The 20,729-nt window shown below is 46.5% G+C and overlaps 1 protein-coding gene across 1 annotated transcript in view; it reads right to left on the bottom strand.

The window, feature by feature from the left end:
• LOC140717347 (acidic mammalian chitinase-like) overlaps positions 1 to 10,150 on the bottom strand; it is an 18,711-nt gene extending 8,561 nt beyond the window's left edge. Inside the window, exons 1-9 of the mRNA XM_073030848.1 lie at positions 10,084 to 10,150; positions 8,777 to 8,806; positions 8,492 to 8,693; positions 7,036 to 7,092; positions 6,731 to 6,896; positions 5,291 to 5,415; positions 3,362 to 3,485; positions 2,602 to 2,784; positions 552 to 668 (exon numbers count right to left, since the gene is read on the bottom strand). Of these exons, the coding sequence (XP_072886949.1) occupies positions 552 to 668; positions 2,602 to 2,784; positions 3,362 to 3,485; positions 5,291 to 5,415; positions 6,731 to 6,896; positions 7,036 to 7,092; positions 8,492 to 8,693; positions 8,777 to 8,806; positions 10,084 to 10,120 (1,041 nt within the window). The 5' untranslated portion in view covers positions 10,121 to 10,150. The remainder of the gene's footprint in view (positions 1 to 551; positions 669 to 2,601; positions 2,785 to 3,361; positions 3,486 to 5,290; positions 5,416 to 6,730; positions 6,897 to 7,035; positions 7,093 to 8,491; positions 8,694 to 8,776; positions 8,807 to 10,083) is intronic.
• Between the last annotated feature and the right edge of the window lie 10,579 nt (positions 10,151 to 20,729).

Raw genomic sequence — 20,729 nt, 5'->3', positions numbered from 1 at the left:
TGCTAGAGTGCGAGAGACCAGACTGACCAGGACTGGACTCCCTGGAGTGTTGGAGGCTGAGGGGTGACCTTATTGAAGTTTATAAAATCGTGAGAGGTGTAGCTCACAAGGGTCGTGAGGGCCACGGTCTTTTCCCCAGATTAGCGGAGTCTAAAATTAGAGGGTAAGGGTTTAAGGAGAGAGGGGAGAGATTTACAGAGAACCTGAGGGGTATTTTTTACACACACAGTTTGGAGGGAGTCTGGAATGAGCTGCTAGTGAAAGTGACGGAGGTAAACTCAGTAACAACATTTAAAACACATTTGGACAGGTACCTGGACAGAAAATGTTCAGGGACAATATGGACCAAACGCGGACCGATGGAACTAGTCAGGTGGGTCAGCATAGTTGAGTTGGGCTGAAGGGCCAGATTTCATGTTGGAAGACTCTGACTCTTTGATTTCTTATAGATTCCCAGGTATATGTGCCTTTAATGATCAGGAAATATAGAGTCAGTTCTGTGAATCTCTTGGGTTCACAGAACTGAGCCAGCAGCAGTAACAAGACCTGACCTTGATTTCATAACTCTTTGGGTTATCATATCCAACCCAATCCTTTCCCTTGTAGGCGTATGGGACCATCTGGGGAGCGTCCCATTTCTGCGTAGCACCATTTAAGAAGAGGCAGATCTGTTGAAAGAAAGAAGGAATGATTAGCAATGTTTAAAAGCATCTAGGCACGTGCAGTACATGGAGAGGAGAGTGTTGTATAATCAATATTTCAGTAACATTTTAAATCTATTGTTTAAAAGCGTCTAGGCACATGCAGTACATGGAGGGGAGAGTGTTGTATAATCAATATTATAAATCTATTGTTTAAAAGCGTCTAGGCACCTGCAGTACATGGAGAGGAGAGTGTTGTATAATCAATATTTCAGTAATATTGTAAATCTATTGTTTGATTAAACATTCTTGTTTCTTTAAATAATTCATTATGGGTTACATATAAAAGTACGTGAAGTCCTTCGTCAGGACGGTCTTGGCCCGAAACGTCGATAGTGCTTCTTCCTGTAGATGCTGCCTGGCCTGCTGCGTTCCACCAGCTTTTTGTGTGTTGCTTGAACGAACTAAGGACATGATATTCTTGGCTCCGCGTTTTTCTTTTGATTCATTTTATGTTTTCGAGTTATAAAACATAACAGAGTTTAGAGGGCTACAGACCAGTCACGGGCAGGTGTGCCCAGCTTACTGGACAACAGAGTCGGCATGGATGAGTCGGGCCAAAGGGCTTTTAACAATGAGACAGTTAGGAGACGTCAGGAATGGGAAACCGGAACAACATCAGGGTACAGAAATACTGATGGAAATTTGGCCCCTCAGCCGAGTGAGTCCCTGTTGTTAATCGACTGTCAAAGATCTCAAAGGTCTTACGTGTTCCTCAACGTCTTTAATATCAGAAATAATCAAAAACAATCAGATCATTAAACAATCAATGTCAACAAAAAACTAGTTTTTAGCCAAATACAGTAAGTTTACCCAATTAAACTCAGTTAGTACAAAGCAAACACATGGTAACTCTGGCCCCTTGTTCACTCCACTGAACCGGGGAGAGGGACTCCCTTTGACTGGGTTTAATCTGGCAGAGATTCGGGGGTAGATTCCCTACTGTGAAATGCCAAGGAATTTCAGGAAATTCTCACTCAGTACGGTGGACATGATTAAATGCAGGAATTCCAAGTTTATCTGCTTCACCTTGAACTCCCTGAGTGTGTCTGGAAACGCTGGGGTGTTACCTGCTCTGTGTCACATTGAGGTTTGTGGGATCTTGCTGTGCCCACACCGGCTGTCACAGTTACAGAAGCACTACAATGGAGAGGGCCCGAGGTCGGGATGTTGCTATGGAAACACAAGCCTTTCCCCCTTACGCACGTTACTTTGAACTATTACGGTATAGAAAGAGACAACTTCAAGGCAGAGGCGGGCTGGGACGAGGAGGTTTCTCCTCATCTGGAGGCAAGACCAAAACTAACAGGAAGAACCGGTACATGGTGGAGTCAAGACTGTGGGAGAAATTTCCCAGGGTGGAAATGGCCAATGCAAGGGGCATAGTTTTAAGGTGATTGGAGGAAAGTATAGAGGGGATGTCAGGGGTAGGTTTTTCACACAGAGAGTGCTGGGTGCATAGAATGCCCTGCCCGGGATTGTGGTGGAGGGAGATACATTGGGGCCATTTAAGAAACTCTCAGATAGGCACATGGATGATGAAAATGAAGGGATATGTAGGACAGAAGGTTTAGATTGATCTTAGAGTAGCCTAAAAGGATGGCACAGCTAAAAGATGGGCTGAAAGGCCTGCACTGTGCTGTACTGTCCTGTGCTCTATGTTAAGTTCGAGAGCAGTGGCAGGGTGCAGTGAGAGGAGCACTGGTCTGTCCACAAGGCTGAACTAACACATTCCCCCAACCACTGCTTTCTCATAATAATCAACAGTGCCCGCCCACTCCACGCTGTGTGCCCCCCCCCACCTGCCTGTGATGCAGGGGATTATGGTGCCCCATCTCCCTCACTGAGGAGGTGTGGTTTTAGGCATCTGGACACGGTGAGGCTGCAGGTTGATAAATACCTCAAAGTAGGCCATGAAGCCGGCTTCCTGGGTGTAGTGACCCTCTGGCCCCTGGCCCACAGACGGGGCTCCCACCGCCGTGCTGGACGTTTGGAGCGTGAAGCTGCGTCCGTAGGCAGGGAATCCGACGTTGATCTTCTCGGCCGGAGCACCGTTATCCTTCCAGTATTTGATGGTGTAGTCCTGCGGATAGGAAGGGGAGGTGAGTGTCCTGGGACACTCCCGTGCTGCGTACCCCCGGGATCACAGATCACAGCGCGCCCGAGTCCTGCTGGCTACTGGGGACAGCCCAGTAACAGTCCAGCATCTGCCCAAGGCTGACCCAACATCCTGGCATCAGCCCTGAAGAGTGAGACAGGCAGACTGGGAAAGAGAGACGGGAGATAGGGAGAGTAACAGGGAGGAGGGGCTGAGATGGGGAGATGGGGAGAGAGACGGGGGATGCAAGACGGGGAGACGGGGAGAAAACATGGAGACATGGAGAGAGACAGGGAGATGGGGAGAGAAATGGGGAGATGGGAGGAGGATAAGAGACAGAGAGGACAGGGAAAATTATGGGGAGATGGGGAGGACAGGGAGCAAGATGAGGAGATGAGAAGAGGATAGGGAGACAGGGAGGATATGGAAAAAGACGGGGAGTTGGGCAGATGAGATGGGGTGAAATAGGGGGGCAGATAGGGAGAAGGGGAGAGGAGGTCATGGATGGCTACAGCATCTGATGGAAGGCTGACTGAATGAAGCCACAGTGAAGAAGACGAACCACATTGAAGAACTTGTTGTTGCCTCGGGCATTAGGGAGTGCGTAGAGAGGACTGTTCTCCCCGGTGAACGGGTTCCAGGATCCATAGAAATCATACGTCATCACGTTGAAAAAGTCCAGAGTTCTGTAAGAGGGAAGCTCAGTGAGAAACACTGAGATATCACTTGGTCAAACATGTATTTACTCTTCTCCTCATCAGACATCAGAACCCGTGTGTTTTCCATGTTTCTGAAGAGAATGAGGCAATTTTGTGCATCTAGTGTATGATGGCTCTGAGAGGATTCCCATTACTGTCATTCTCCTTTATACTTGCCCACCAACAAAAGGGTCCACCCCTTCTAGTCTCAGATCACCAATCAACACAAGGGTCTACCCCTTCTAGTCTCAGATCACCAATCAACACAAGGGTCCACCCCTTCTAGTCTCAGATCACCAATCAACACAAGGGTCCACCCCTTCTAGTCTCAGATCACCAATCAACACAAGGGTCCACCCCTTCTAGTCTCAGATCACCAATCAACACAAGGGTCCACCCCTTCTAGTCTCAGATCACCAATCAACACAAGGGTCCACCCCTTCTAGTCTCAGATCACCAATCAACACAAGGGTCCACCCCTTCTAGTCTCAGATTACCAATCAACACAAGGGTCCACCCCTTCTAGTCTCAGATCACCAATCAACACAAGGGTCCACCCCTTCTAGTCTCGGATCACCAATCAACACAAGGGTCAGTGCTAAGTGGCCAGTTCACTGACTGAGCTGTCCAAAATTGGGATGTGGGTGGTACCTGGAGAACTCAGAGGAAACCCCCACATTAACAGAAAGAACATGCGAACTCCACATTCAGACGGCCCCCAGATGTCAGGATGGAACCTGGAGCTGTGAGGTACTGCTGGGAGAGTGCTCTAACTGGTTCCATCATGGACTAAGTTGGGGGAACTCCATTGCACAGGATGGCAAGAGGCCACTCAGCCACATCCATCATGGGGATGGCTCACCCCACCATTGTGGATATCTAAGGAGGCCATGTCTCGGGAAGGTGACATCCATCATCAGGAACACCACACCTCCACACCGTCCGGGCTATAACCTCTTCGATGCTATCGTCAGGCAGGAGGTCCAGGAGCCTGACGACCTACACCACCAGGTTCAAAGACAGCTTCCTCCTCACCACCTTCAGTTTCTTGAACTGACCTGAAAAAACCCTAACACTAACCCTGACTACGTTTCCCTCTTCCTCTTCACCCTTGCATTAGTGTTAGCTTGTTTATTTTGTTGCGCAAGTTGCTTGTTGTCTAATTTATCTTAATTGAAGATAATATTTTTCATGTTTGTAATGTTAAATAATGCTTATTTCCATGATGTTTATACCCTGGGTGTGTGAATGCCCGTGACAATGAACCTAAGCTTGAATTAGAACTTGCTACAGATACTTTGCACAGTTAAGCTTCGGTAATCTGTTATTCATAAATCCTGATGGTTTAACATCTCAATCACAGGAGATGTCACTCCTGAAACCCACCCTTTGGTTCCCACCCCTCCTGAAACCTACTGAGACTCCGATTCTGAAGCTCCTTGAAACCCATTGGGGTCTTGGCTTCCATACCCCCTTGAACTTGACCAGACCCTTGAAACTCTGGGTTCACAGGAAGATAGGTTATCATCCAAAAATGTGAATAGGTTAGGAATCTGTGGGAAAAATATCCAACAGACCCGACAATCATCCAGTTGTAACATCAGCCCAACGTCCCAAGAGTGTGGCATTGTGGGTGGTTACGGTGCCAGTGCTCTCCGGGGAAGGAAAGGTGGGCTTCCATGGGAATCTAGGCACTGAGGTGAAGCCTGAAGAACCATCAGCTTCTGTGTCCCCACCCGAAAACACCCCCATCACCCCCGACCAGGACCACTCCGACCTGCTCCAACACTCACTGTCCCAGCTGAGGGATCTCGTAGGCCGTCTCGATGGTGGGTCTGCCGGCAGCCACGGCCGCCGAGAGCAGGAGCCGCGGCCTCCCTGTGCTCTTCCCCTCGGCCTCGAAGGCTGAGACCAGCTCCTGAAACACAGAGATGGACGTCAGTTCCCCCGGTAACTCACATCACAACAGAGTCTGGGAAAGGGATGAGAGAGATGAGAGAGAGAGAGAGGGGAGGGGAGAGAGATGGAGAGAGAGAGAGAGAGAGAGAGAGGGAGATGGCGAGAGGGAGAGAGAGAGAGAGAGACAGAGGGGAGAGACAGATGGAGAGGGGGAGGGAGAGAGGGAAGGAGAGAGAGAGGGAGGGAGGGAGAGAGGGAGAGAGAGAGAGGGGGGAAAGAGAGATGGAGAGAGGGAAGGAGAGAGAGAGAGGGAGAGAGAGGGAGGGAGAGAGAGAGAGAAATTCAGCTCTGAAACAGCCCCAACTGGTCTGTACTAGTAAAGATGCCCCATCCAGGCATCCAGGCAAGACACATTTGCCATCACTGAGCCACTATCTCACGAAACCTTTCTGATCCAATGACTTTTAGAAGTCAGGGTGGCTCTGTACTGTACTGGTTAACACATCGTCTTACAGCACTGGCTATCACCCATCAGGGTTTAATTCCCGCCACCGTCTGTAAGGAGTCTGAACATTCTTCCCGTGACTGTGTAGGCTTCCTCAGGGTGCTCCAGGTTTCCTCCCAGATTCTCACTGTTGGGGTTAGTGAGTTGTGGGCATGCTATGTTGGTGCCAGAAGCGTGGTCCCAGCACAATTCTCGCTACCTTGTTTTATTTATTTATTTGTTTGTTTGTTTGTTTATTTATTGGGATACAATGTGGAACAGGCCCTTCGAAACATGCCACGCAGAATCCGTTGATTTAACCCTAGCCTAATCACGGAATTGCTTGGTTACATGGTTGGCACAACGTTGTGGGCCGAAGGGCCTGTCATGTGCTGTAAATTTCTATGTTTAATGTTCTAATCATGGGACAGTTTACAATGCCTAATGAACCTACCAACCGGTAGGAAACTGGAGCACCCGGAGGAAACCCACATGGCCATGGGGAGAACGTACAAACTCCTTATAGACTGCGGCGAATATTGAACCCGGGTTGCTGCTACTGTAAAGCATTGTGTTAACCACTAGGCTACCATGTATTTGATGCAAAGCAATGTATCTCACTGCATGTTTCAGTGTACGTGTGACAAATAAAACTAATCTTTATATTTATCCATCTTATACCTCCCTCAACCTCTTCCTCTGGCAGCTCGTTTCACAATTTATCTACCACTCTCCGTGTAATAAAGTTGCCCCTGAGTTTCATGTATCCGTTCCTAACTTTGTCTGCCGGTGACAGTGATCTGGGTCATTCAGGAGGGGAAACTCTTCCATCAGCTACGCTCTACCTCACCTGAGTTAGCACGGTGAAGAGATGCTTGTCTTGTGGAGGACTTCCCCTCGATCCAGGATATTCCCAATCGATGTCCAAACCATCAAAGCCATACTTTCGGAGGAAGCTGATGGCGGACGTTATGAAGGTCTGACGGTTTTCATGTGTGGACACCATGGTGCTGAACCTGAGGGAGGAAAACCATCTCTGATGACCGTGACGGGCTGACTGTTCACTCCTAGCTTGGTCACACTTCCCAATGCGAACAACAACTGTCCTCATCTCGTGACTCAGACAAAAACGAAACAAAATGTGTTCACACTTACTGTTGAGTTCCAAAGTTCCAGCCTCCGACAGACAGCAGGGTTTTCAAGTTTTTGTTCCTGTTGAAGATTAAGCAGATTGTTGGAGAATCATTCCTGAAATTAAAATATCCCAGTGCCCAAGAATTCGCCCCCAGTTCCAAGTTAACGGTGCCATAGAGTAATGGCTGTACATTGCCCTTGGGTTTAGAGTTGGGATCAGTTCACCAGAATGGTCTTGGTCTGAAATAATAACTGTTTACACCCCTCCATAGATGCTGCCTGACGTGCTGAGTTCTTCTAGCATGCTGCTCAAGACTCCAGTGATCTCACCCTCTCTCTATTCCTCTCTATTTTGTTCTCTCTCTGTCTCAAGCTTTCATTGCCTCTACTTGTCTCTCTGTCTCTCTCCCTCTCTCTGTCTCTCTCATTCTCTTTCTCTGCCTTGCTCTCTATCTTTTCGTCCATCTTGGTCTGTCTGTTTCTCCCTCTGTCACTCACAGGCACACACAGTTATACAGCACTGTAACAGGCCCTGAGGCCTAACATATCCGTCCCTGTGTCCCTTTCTCTCTCCCCCCCCCTCTCTCTCTCTCATTCTCTCTCTCTCTTGCTATCTCTCTCTTGTTCTCTCTGTCTCTCTCTTTCTGTCTTTCAGAATTTCATCACAACCTATTAAGGTGCCAACACAAAACATCAGTTCTTTATTCCTCTCCATAGATGCTGCCTGACATGCTGAGTTCTTCTCTTTCCTTTCTCTCTCTTCTCTCTCCTCTCCTCTCTCTCTCTCCTCTCTATCTCTCCTCCTCTCTTTCTCCCTCCTGCCTCTCTCCTCCTTCTCTCTCTACCTCTCTCTCGCTTTCACTCTTGCTCTCCTGTCATTCTGTCATCATTCACAATATGAGTCCTCATTCCATTTCTTTACAAAATCCACACTGTGACAGCACAGTGACATTTCCCTCTTGCCCGCATTCCCAGAGGATACATTCCAGGGATTTCACATGGTTTACATACCTTTTCCACATAACACAGGCTGGGCTTTCACCAGTGAACCTTCCCCACTGAACCTGCACAGGGCTCACTGCGTCCCTCTGGTTCCCCAGAGTCACGGACGTGTCTGTCCCCGATGTTCCCTGATGGATGCCTCCGACCGGTGGAGGATCCAGGAGGATCAGGCTGACCAGAGGGAGCCTTTCACACTGTGATCTACAACAAATTTCACTCTACGTTTCGATGTAGATGTGACAAATAAAACTTACTTTTAATCTTTATCTTTATCTCTGTGGTTTGTGGGATTAAATGGAAGCACCCTGGAGAAGCCCACATAGTTACAGATAGAGCATGCAAACTCCACACAGACAGCAGTCGAGGTCAAGATCAAACCTGGGACACTGGAAATGTGAGACACTGCACAACCCACTGGAAATGGAAGCACAAAACCTGGGTGCTGGGCCGGGAGGTCAGTTACCACCCGCCGTACCTGGTCTTCAGCGCGTTGAACGAGTGGTAGAGGGTCACGTCGTTCCACTCGTAGGTGACGATCTTGTTGTTGCTCATTACGGCAAAGGCGTAGATCAGGTGGGTGCACATACAGGGGTCGATGTCATCGGGGACGTATTTCGCCACTCCGGGTCGGTACTGAGCCCAGTTGGCAAAGTAACATGCCAGTCTGTAGGCGGAGCCTGCGGGCGAGACACAGGAGTGAGGAGAACGCCGCGACCCAGCAGACAAAGTGAAGCAAAGATGGAGATGCACAGAGACTCACCCAGTTGCAGGCAGGCCAGCAAGACCACCGCTGTAAGAGAGAACACAGGGTCAGTGTCTGAGTGACGATCCGGTCCCTCCTGAACGTTCAGGGCTGTTGCTCTTTTCCCAAGTACAGGCTGAGCTCCGGGATCTCAGCTCCCTGACCTGGGTTGTGATGGTGAGGTGCTCCCGTCCCTAACCTTTCAGTTACTCAGAACTGCTGAAAGATCTCACGGTGAGCTCTGATTGGATTTGTCTGTTCGTTCATTCAGAAGATCGGGGACTCACTGACAAGCCCAGTATTTACAGCCCATCGATGATTACGCCTCGAAACTCGGCACAGAACCATCAGCTCTCAGCTGCTCATAGATCCATAGAGTCTGAGACAGGTGAGGCACAGAAAAAGGCCCTTCAGCCCACTGAATCAGTGCTGGCCTTCAGCTACTCATCAACACCAATCCGACACTGATCTCTTTTGCTTATTCTCCACACCCTCTCACACCCCCCCCCCCCCAGATTCTATCCCTCACCTACACACTCAGGGCAATTTACCCACCAACACACACATCTTTGATATGTGGGAGGAAACAGGTGCACTGAAAGGAAACCCATTGAGCTACAGGGAGTACATGCAAACTCCACACAGACAGCGCCTGAGGTCAGGATCGAACTGGTGTCTCTGATGTGAGGTTGGGTAGTGTCTCTATCAGCTGCTTCTCACTGAGAGATGAAGATCCCTCTGACTCATATTTACTGAGCAATTGTGATGTTGGGAATCAAGGAATAGGAACGGAGTGGGCCATTCAGCCCCTAGTCCCTGCTACCCCATTCAACAAAGTCATAAATAGTCTTCTACCTCAGTACCACCTTCCTACACTATCTCCGTCTCCCTCAATCACCTCACCATCTGGAAATCAACCACTCAATGTCTCAGATATCTCCAACAACTGAACTCCCACAGATCAGGTGGAGAACTTCAATGATTCACCAACCCCTGCGTGAAGAAATTTCTTCCCATCTCTGGTCTGATTGGTAACCCCTCAATTTGAGACAGTGACTACAGATTGCAGATAACCCCAGTCAGGGGAAACAGTGACTCTGCATTCCGACTGTTCAGCCCAGGGAGAACCTTGTCCACCTCAGTTAGGGACAAGACTGTGGTTCTGTGATCACCACTCCTAGTTCTGGCTTTTTAGTTCCAGATTTCCAGAATCAGAACTTCAATGTCCAATGTCCAATTTCCAATGTCCCTGTCCAATTTCTCTAATTCCTGTTTTGTAGGAATTCACTGATACATGAACACGTTGACGTGAAGGAACAACTCACCTGCAGTGATTATGAACTTTGCCATCTTGCAGTCCATGGAGTGTGCGAGCCCTGATGGCTCTTTATACCATGTTCTTATCTCTGTTTATTAATAACTTAGTGTGCTGAGAGCTCTATAGTTTTGGGAAAGCAATCAACTATGCTTTAGATATCTACTTTTAACCTCAGCAAGTATTTGTCCTGATAATTTTATTGTGAACCTTACCTTGATCAATACCGATAAACCCGCCTCGAGGCTTGCCCTTCATTAGAGCCACACTCCCCTTTTCCTTCTAGGAAAAATAGTCTAAAACCTCAAAACATTGCGAGGATTTTTAGAGAACTCTTAGAGCAATGTCCTCTGTTGAAGGTGGAGAAGGGCCTGTTTGCTCTGTGCCGTGTCGTGTGACGTGGATGACCGTGGTGTTTCCATGACTCTGATTGCTCTTGGCAAACTTTCCTGCAGAAGCAGTTTGGCATTGGTTCCCCTCTCTCTTTCAAGCAACCTAAGTGGCAGGGTGGTGTGATGATGCCCCAGCCATCATCAATACTGTCCTGGGAATGTCTGCCTCATGTCAGTGGTCACATAACCAGTGTTGTTGCATGGATGGAGTCATCGGAGAAACGTACTGGCAGATCTGAAGCAGCCTCTGTATTGGATGAAACAAGATACAGCAGGAATCATAATGGAGACCCTGTTGGTGGAATGGCCTGGTAGACCCAGGCCCTATATAACCTTTTATGTGCTAAAGATCAAAGAAAAATTCTGGAGAATTCAAGCAAATCCATATTTAAAATGCTTTCCTCGAACTACACACCTCTTTTGCACTCATACTACAGACGCCCGAGAACACACAAATAACAAAGTTAAATCAGCATAGTCTGCCCATTGTTCAGAGTTGCATTTTAAATTTAATCAGCAATGCATATTCAGATCTGAAGGTTGCTCGCTGGAGTCAATATTCACTTTATGTCCTAACCCCCAAAACGCCCTAACAACCGGGACTTGTAATTGCACCAGCTGTTCCTACGATCACCTGCTCCCATGGCTTCACGTGACCCTGGTCAGGGGGCTAAACAGGTAATACAACTTGCAGGCTAGTGGAGGGGAGGAACATCTTACACCTCCCTTTGTACAGACGTATCTCCATCCTGCCACTTACGTTGCTTAAAAAGGAGAAGGGTAAAATTGTACAAGGCATTGGTAAGGCAGAATTTGGAGTATTGTGTACAGTTCTGGTCACCGAATTATAGGAAAGATGTCAACAAAATAGAGAGAGTACAGAGCAGATTTACTAGAATGTTACCTGGGTTTCAGCACCTAAGTTACAGAGAAAGGTTGAACAAGTTAGGTCTTTATTCTTTGGAGCATAGAAGGTTGAGGGGGGACTTGATAGAGGTATTTAAAATTATGAGGGGGATAGATAGAGTTGACGTGGATAGGCTTTTTCCATTGAGAGTAGGGGAGATTCAAACAAGAGGACATGAGTTGAGAGTTGGGGGAAAAAGTTTAGGGGTAACACAAGGGGGAACTTCTTTACTCAGAGAGTGGTAGCTGTGTGGAACGAGCTTCCAGTAGAAGTGGTAGACGCAGGTTCGATTTTGTCATTTAAAAAAAGATTGGATAGGTATATGGACAGGAAAGGAATGGAGGGTTATGGGCTGAGTGCAGGTCGGTGGGACTAGGTGAGAGTAAGCGTTCGGCATGGACTAGAAGGGCCGAGATGGCCTGTTTCCGTGCTGTAATTGTTATATGGTTAAATGGTACTCGCTTTTAACTGTTATTGTTTTATTCATGTCTTGTCTTGCACACTGTTCATACAGATCAAATCATTATACAGTGTATTGATATGGAATAAGGTCAAAGAATAACAGTGCAGAATAAAGTGTAAAAGCTAACAAAAAAAATCCCGTGCAGTTAAATTATGAAGTATAAGACCATAAAGTAGGAAATTATGATTTCAAGAGTCCACGTTATGGTCCAAGAAGTCCATTATCTGATAGCAGTGGGAGAGGAGCTGCTCTTGAGCCTGATGGTACGTGCTTTCAGTCTTTTGTATCTTCTGCCTGATGGGAGAGAGGAGAAGAGAGAATGTTGAAGAAGGTGGGGTCTTTCATTTTCTTTACTGAGGCAGTGAGAAATATAGACAGAGTCCATAGGTAGGAGACCGGTTTCTGTGACGTGCTGAGCTGTGTCCACAACTCTCTGCAGTTTCTTTCGGACCATACCAAGCTGTGATGCATCCAGGCAGATTGCTTTCAATGGTGCATTGGTAAGAGTCGTCGGGGCCATGCCGTATTTTCTTGTACTCCTGAGGAAGTGGAGTTCCAGTTCACATTAAGGCTGAACTAAGAAACGATCTGTGAATTATTTGACAACAGACGATATCCAAACACAGAAAGATGTAAGCATCTGCCCTGGTTTAATCCCAATAGCTTCAAAGCCCAGAACTTACTACTGCTACCACTTACAGCAGCCTTAAGTCCCACACCACAAGTACAGGAGCCTCTGGACCCTCACCACCAGGTTCAGGAACAGTTATCACCCTACAAACATCAGGCTCCTGACCCGACTCACCTCAACTCTGAACCGACTCCACACCCTCCAGCCTCGGTTATTTTTTATTTGCACAGTTTGTGCTCTTTTGCACACTCGTTGTTAGTTTATTTATAGTCCTTCAAAAATTCTATTGTATTTCTTTATTTTCCTTTAAATGCCCTCAAGTAAATGGATCTTAATGTAGCATATAGTGACATTCAAAGATTCAAAGTATGCGTACGTATGCACACTTTAATAATGTACCCCACCATTCCCCATTCCCATTTCCCTCTCCCACTTTATCTCCTTGCCTGCCCATCACCTCCCCCTGGTGCTCCTCCACCTTTTCTTTCTTCCATGGCCTTCAGTTCTCTCCCATCAGATTCCCCCTTCTGCAGCCCCTCGGCCAGAAACGTCGGCTATTTACTTTTTTCCATAGGTGCTGCATGGCCTCCAGCATTTTGTGTGTGTAGTTGTGCTGCTCTCTCTTGGGTTACCCAGTAACCACCTGTTTACCACCATCCACAACTAGCCCCGTTGTTGATCTGTTTGAATGTGGTACAACAGCACCACCTGCTGGACAAACCGGTAAACTTCTGGAGGAACTCAGTGGGTCAGGCAGACTCTGTAGAGGGAGTCAGAATCAGGTTTAATATCACTGGCGTATGTCGTGAAATTTGTTGTTTTGTGGCAGCAGTACATTGCGATACATAATAATATAAAAATGTATATTACAGCAAATATATATTATATATAGTGGGAATGGTGAAGGGGAGGACGTCCATTACTGAAAGTCCATAATGATAGACGAGGAAGCTCGTTAAACTCAACAACCATTTTATTGTGATAAACACGAAACAGACCAGGCACCCTGACCTGGAGAGTGAATCCAACCAGTCTCCACTTACGGGGGGAGGTGTCCACTACAAACGTCGTCACTACCTCCTCCCATAGATGCTGTCTGGCCTGCTGAGTTCTGCCAGCATTTTGTGTTTTTATTTATTTCCAGCATCTGCAGATTCACTCGTGTGACTATCGCACACCCTGGTTACAGTTAGGGTGACCCACAAATACACAAGCGAATAACTATATACAGTAACCCGAGCTAAAATGGAACAATAAGTGAACTGGAACGTCCCACCAAAAGCATTTTAACACAAGAACAATAAACAGTGTTGGTCATTAGAAATGCAGGGGTGGGATGCCAATATATATATCGTCTCGGGGGTGGGGGGGGGGTTATAACAGTACTCCACTGAATAAAGGAGGACGGGGACTTGGAATTGTCAAAGCCGCAGTCCTGGAAGAAATGTGAAGCATCCATGAGCGGACGGAAGAGGGAGATGGCTCCCTACGGACGGCTGCTAGGAGCACACCTCAGACAGCAGGCAGGGGATATGGGAATGGAAGTGAGTGAAGCAGAGCCAGAGGACCAGAGACTATGGCAGGACAAGTCACTGCATGAGATGTACCATTGCCAGATAGCAGAGGTGGTTGACATTAGAAAGTCCTTTTTCAAACCTTTTGTTAATGGTTCTATTACCGGTATCTACAACTTGTTGATTGATTCTAGACAAGACTTTATAGATAAAATAAAAAAAGCTTGGGAGGATGACCTAAATTGTCAGATTTCTGATGAAAGATGGAATAAAATTCTTAAACGGGTTAATAAATCATCTTTCTGTGCTCGTCATTCTCTTCTACAATTTAAAGTGGTTCATAGAGCTTACATTTCTAAGCAGAAGCTCTCCAGTTTTTACCCGAATGTTTCTCCGCTTTGTAATAAATGCAACCCTGCTGATGCCTCTTTAATTCATATGTTTTGGTTTTGCCCTAAAATTGAAAAGTTTTGGCGGGAAGTATTTCATACCTTCTCACAACTTTTTAGGGTCCAATTTGACCCAAATCCCCTTACTGCCTTGTTTGGTATTATTGCAAATGAAGATATAACTTTAAATACTCCTAACCTACAGGTTTTAGTTTTTACCTCTCTTTTAGCAAGAAGAGCAATCTTGCTTAAATGGAAGGAGTCTACCCCTCCTACACATCTTCAATGGCTACGTGATATTATGTCGTATTTAAATTTAGAAAAGATCCGCTGCTCAGTCTTAAATTCGAAACAATCTTTTTATGATATCTGGGGACCTTTCCTAAATTACTTTTCCAATTTATAAAGTTTAACAGTGCACAGACTTTTATGTATATTTTTATCTCCTCTTCTTAAGCGAATGTTTTTTTTTCTAATTATCCATTATCATCCATCAGCTTTTTTCTTTGGTAGTTGGTAGGGGGTTGACTTTTTTATATAAAAAAATTCTTTTATGATGTATGACCTATCTTTAAATTTTTGATTACAGAGTGATATACCTTTATGTGATATGCTATAACATTTTGATCAATTTTATTACAGTATATGAATGTACACAAGTTATGTTGAGATGTATCTCTGTGTTGCACTCTGTAAATCTTGTTTTTTTTTCCGAATAAAAATATTGTAAAAAGAAAAAGTCCTACCAATGGTTGGAAATGGTAGGACGGAGGGACAGCACAGAGACGCTGCTTGTGGCTGCACAAGAACAAGGCAATAGAAGCAGGGGCCTATCTTGCCAGACAAGACCCGAGGTGCAGACTATGCAAGAAATCTGGTGAAACCATCTGGCAGGGACAGCATGCACTGAACAGCACAACCAAGATGCAGGAATTGTGTACAGGAACACCTGCACGGAGTATGGACTGGACACTCCCAAGTCCAAATGGGAAAACACCCGAGAAGGTAGTGGAGAATGACAAAGCTAAGATCTTGTGAAACTGCAGACTGATAAGCAGGAACTGGCCAACCAATCAGACAGAATAACACTGGACAAGGAACAGAAGAAAGCAATAGTAATCGATGTGGCAATCCAGAATGACAGTAACATCAGGAAGAAAGAATATGAGAAGCTGGAGAAATGCCATGGCTTGAAAGAGCAGATAGAAAGGACATGGAAGGTTAAAGTGTGAGTAATCCTGATGGTAATAGGAGCACTTGGAGCTGTGACACCTGGACTGGGAGAGTGGCTCTAAAAAATCCCCGAACAGCATCTGAGATCTCAGTCCAGAAGAGTGCACTACTGGGAACAGCAAGGATACTGCACCGAACTCACAAGCTCCCAGACCTCTGGTAGAGGACCTGAGATTGAGGGGAAAAATACACATACACACCACCCACAAGGGGTGAGGAAAAAATGTATAATAGTTAAATTAAATAAGTAGTGCAAAAATAGAAATAAAATGGAGCGAGGAAGTTTTCATGGGTTCAATATCCATTCAGAAATCGGATGGCAGAGGGGAAGAAGCTGTTCCTGAATTGCTGAGTGTGAGTCTTCAGGCTTCTGCACCTCTGTCCTGATGGTAGCAATGAGAACAAGGCATGACCTGGGTGATGGGGTCCTTAATAACGGACAGTTGATATTTTGGGATTGAGCCCCTTCATCTGGGCTGGAGCATCGCCTTCTGCTTTGGGTAAGTAATATACAAGTGTGAGATGATGCATTTTGGAAGGTCAAACCAGCACAGGATTTACGCTGTGAATGGCAGGGTACTAGGGAATGTGATGAAACAGAGGGACCAAGGAATACCAGTTCATTGAAAGCAAAGCCACAGGTGGACAGGGCCTTTAGCACGCTGGCCTTCATTGGTCAGGCACTGGGACGTGTCGCAGTTCTATAGGTCATTGGTGAGTCCCAGTTGGCATGCTGTGTACAGGTTTGGTCACCCTGTTACGGAAACGATATGAATAATCAGGACAGAGTGCAGGATGTTGCCAGAACTCAAAGGCCGAGTTAAGGAGAGAGGATGGCGAGGGTAGGTCTTCATTCCTTGGAGCATAAGAAAATGGGGGGGGGGGGGGGGGGGAACTTTATAAAAATGTTTAAAACTATGATCAGGTGTGTGGCAATGGTCTTTTCTCTAGAGTAGGGGAGTCCAAGACTGGGGGTGGGAGACAGAGGGTTGGTGTGCAAGGGGAAAGTTTTGAAACGGGCCGGAGAGGCAACCTTTCCACACAGAGGGTGATGACTGTATGGAACGGCGTGCCAGAGGAAGTGATTAAGGCAGGTAGAACAAGATGATTTTAGAAGCACTTGGGTAGGTACAGAAAGGGGCAGGGTTTGGAGGAAGATGAGCTAAATACAGGAAATTGGGACTAGCTGATTGGTTTAGGACTAGCTAGGTGGATATGTTGGTCAGTACGTTATTGGGCAGGAGGTCCTGTATTTGTGCTATATTGCTCTATGACTCTATGCTATCTGCTTGCATTTATGCAACGCTGAAAGATAGCTATTGCCATTTAATTCTAGAGATAGATTGTTTAAATATATATAAGTTCAAAGTAAATTTATTATCTAAGTATGTATATGTCACCATGTACTACCCTGAGATTCATCGCCTTGCAGGCATTCACAGTAGAACAAAGAAATACAATAGAATCAATTGTTACACACCCGGTAACTGGGTCACTTACCAGCAAAGATAGAGAGGTCCGTTGAAGTCTGATGGTACTATTTTTAACAGTATTTATTGATAAAAATACACAAAAATAATATCAATGCAAACATACAGATAATATACGTCGTCAATACTAAATCTAAAAGTGCGGGTATAATAATAATCAATAAGAAATAAGCTCTATCGTTGTCTAGGGGATAATGTATTGTCCGATGGAAATATAAAAGTCACTAGCTCATTCAGGCTGCAGTCTTTGGTTGGAGTCAAGAGAGACAGATGTTTTAAACTTGCCAGCTTTTCCTTTTTATGATGTCGATCCTTCGAGAGTTCCTGTTTTGTAGTCGGTCCTTTTAGCTAAGCCGTTCCGTGGAAAACTCGTCATCCGGGCAAGGATGGACACACACACGAGTCACCACCGGCTGTCGCTATTAAACGCTGTCACGGGATTTCTAGCGTTTCTCCTGGTGCGTCTGAAGGGGTTGTTCCCCAGACCTTCTTTTATCCTTACTCACGGGGTCTCAGATGTCAATCAGGTTGGAATGATGCCACCCCTCAACCAGCCCACTTTTGGTCATTCCCTGAGGGCTTCAAATAAATAGTACAGTACTCAATACACAATTCCGTCTCCAAGAGACAATGGCCGTTATCTGTGGCTTTGTATCGCTGAGGGGCCAGGACATTCCAAACCCCTTGTGGATTCTGTGTGTCTCTCTCTCATTTCCTGGGTCCCAGACCCGCATTAATAGCGATCTTGCGATTCTCAAAAAGGAGGGGGCTACTTTGTACCCTTCGGCCCCTCAGAGTTGGGGCACAGTCGTAACACAATGAAAATCTTCACACAAAGACTGACAACCAACGAGCAAAAGAAGAAAGACTTCTAAAACACAAATAAGTAAATAAATAATAACTAAGAACATGACATACAAACATGCTGGAGGAACTCAGCAGGTCGGGCAGCATCCGTGGAAACGAGCCGTCAATGTTTCGGGCCGAGACCCCTCGTCAGGACTGAAGAGGGAGGGGGCAGGGGCCCTATAAAGAAGGTGGGGGGGGGAAGGTGCCAGGTGGAAAACCAATCAGAGGAAAGATCAAGGTGTGGGGGAGGGGAAGGAGGGAGGGGATAGGCCGGAGAGGTGAAGAAGGAATGTAAGGGGAAAGCACTATGGGTAGTGGAAGAAGGCAGAATCATGAGAGGTGATAGGCAGCTAGAAGAGGAGACAGAGTGAAAGTGGGATGGGGAAGGGAGAGAGAGGGAATTACCAGAAGTTGGTATGAACATCGAATTCTCCAACTTCCAGTAATTCCCTCCCTCTCCCTTCCCCCATTCCACTTTCACTCTGTCTCCTCTTCCAGCTGCCCATCACCTCTCTCATGACTCTGCCTTCTTCTACTACCCATAGTGCTTTCCCCTTACATTCCTTCTTCACCTCTCTGGCCTATCCTGTCCCTCCTTCCCCTCCCCCACACCTTGATCTTTCCTCTGATTGGTTTTTCACCTGGCACCTTCCACCCTCCCCCCACCTTCTTTATAGGGCCCCTGCCCCCTCCCTCTTTAGTCCTGACGAAGGGTCTCGGCCCGAAACGTTGACTGCTCATTTCCACGGATGCTGCCCGACCTGCTGAGTTCCTCCAGCTTTTTTGTACGTCTTGATTTGACCACAGCATCTGCAGTGTACTTTGTGTTAACTAAGAACATGAGTTGGAGAGCCCTCGACATCAGAGGACATCAATACTAACTAGGTGTGTTGGCCTTCGTTTGTCAGGGGACTCAATTCAAGAGCTGAGAGGTAATGTTGCAACTCTATAAAACCCTGCACTCGGAATGTGGTGTTCTGTTCTGGTCGCCTCATTATAAGAAGGATGTGGAAACTTTAGAAAGGTGCAGAGGATATTTACTAGGACACTGCCTGGTCTGGACAGCATATCTCATGGGAATAGGTTGAGCGAGCTATGGTTTTTCTCTTTGGAGCGAAAGAGGATGAGAGGTGACTTGACAGAGGTGTACAAGATGATGAGAGGCACAGACAGAGACTTTTCCCCAGGGTGGAAATGGCTAATGTGAGTGGACATGATTTTAAGGTGATTGGAGGAAAGTACAGGGGGGATGTCAGAGGTAGGTTCTTTACACAGAGAGTGGTGGAGGCAGGTACATTAAGGACATTGACAAGTCTCTTAAATAGGCACATGGACAATAGAAAAATGGAGGGTTATGTGGGAGGGAATGGTTAGAATGATTTTAGAATAAGTTAAAAGGTTGGCTCAGCGTGTGGCCAAAGGGCCTGTACTGTGCTGTAATGTTCTACGTTCTAATACAGAGGACTTCAGTACTAATCAACAAGCTTCAAAACCTCGTCCTTTGTAAGAGTAAGCCTGCACTGCTCCGTTACTATCGATGGTGAGGACATGGATGTGGTGAGGACCTACAAGTGCCTGGGGGTGCACCTGGATGACGGACTTGAGTGGAGCACCAACACAGAGGCTGTGTACAAGGAGGGCCAGAGTCACCTCTACTTCCTGAGGAGATTGAGGTTCTTTGGAGTGTGCAGGCCTCTCCTTCATATGTTCCACCAGTCTGTTGTCACCAGTACAATCTTCTTTCTATGTGGTGGGGCAATGGCATCAACACCGGTAACATCAACTGGCTCAATAAACTGATTAGAAAGGCTGGCTCTGTTATAGGAGTCAAGCTGGACACACTGGAGCCTGTGGTGGAACAAAGGATCCTATGGAAAATCCTGGCAATTCTGGACAATGTTTCTCACCCTCTGCATGCCACCTTGGCTGAACGGAGGAGCACTTTCAGTAATAGACTGAGACAACTGCGCTGCTCCAAAGAGTGCTGTATGAGGTCATTCTTACCCTTGGCCTTTAGGCTCTATAATGAGTCAACCTACAGCCGGGAAAGTGATGACCTCCTCCTGTTAGACTGTTTGAGGTAACTTATTTTTTATTCTTTATACTTCTCTTATAATATTTATATCTGTGCACTTGTAATGCTACTGTGACACTGTAATTTCCTTTTGGGATCAATAAAGTATCTATCTATCTTCCTCTGCAACTGGATCCTTGACTTCCTGATTGGGAGGCTACAGTCAGTGCGGATTGGAACCAACATCTCCTCTTTGCTGACGATCATCACAGGTGCACCTCAAGGAGGCCTGCTTCACCTGATGCTCTACTCTCTCCACACCCTTAACTGCGTGGCTAGGAACAGCTCAAACACCGTGAATAAATTTACCGATGATACAACTATTGTTGGCGGAATTTCAGGTGGTGATGAGGAGGCGTACAGGGTGAGACAGATCAGCTGGTTGAGTGGTGTCACAGCAACAACTGTCCACTTGGTGTCAGTAAGATCAAGGATTTGGCTGTGGGCTTCAGGAAGGGGAAGTCGAGGGAACACACTCCAGTCCTCACCGAGTGTCGGCAGTGGAAAGGGTGAGCAGTTTCATGTTCCTGTGTATCAACATTGTCTTGGGCCCAGGATACCGATACACTCACAGAGAAGGCACGCCAGCGGCTAAACTTCATTACGCGTTTGAAGAGATTAGGTCTGTCATCAAAAACTCTAGCAAATTTCTACAATAAATGGCGGAAAGCATTCTGACCGGTTGTATCTCTGTCTGGTATGGAGACACCAGGG

This window comes from Hemitrygon akajei, chromosome 27 (genome assembly GCF_048418815.1).
Source record: "Hemitrygon akajei chromosome 27, sHemAka1.3, whole genome shotgun sequence".
NCBI lineage: Eukaryota > Metazoa > Chordata > Chondrichthyes > Myliobatiformes > Dasyatidae > Hemitrygon > Hemitrygon akajei.
This window is presented reverse-complemented; position numbering and strand designations above follow the sequence as displayed.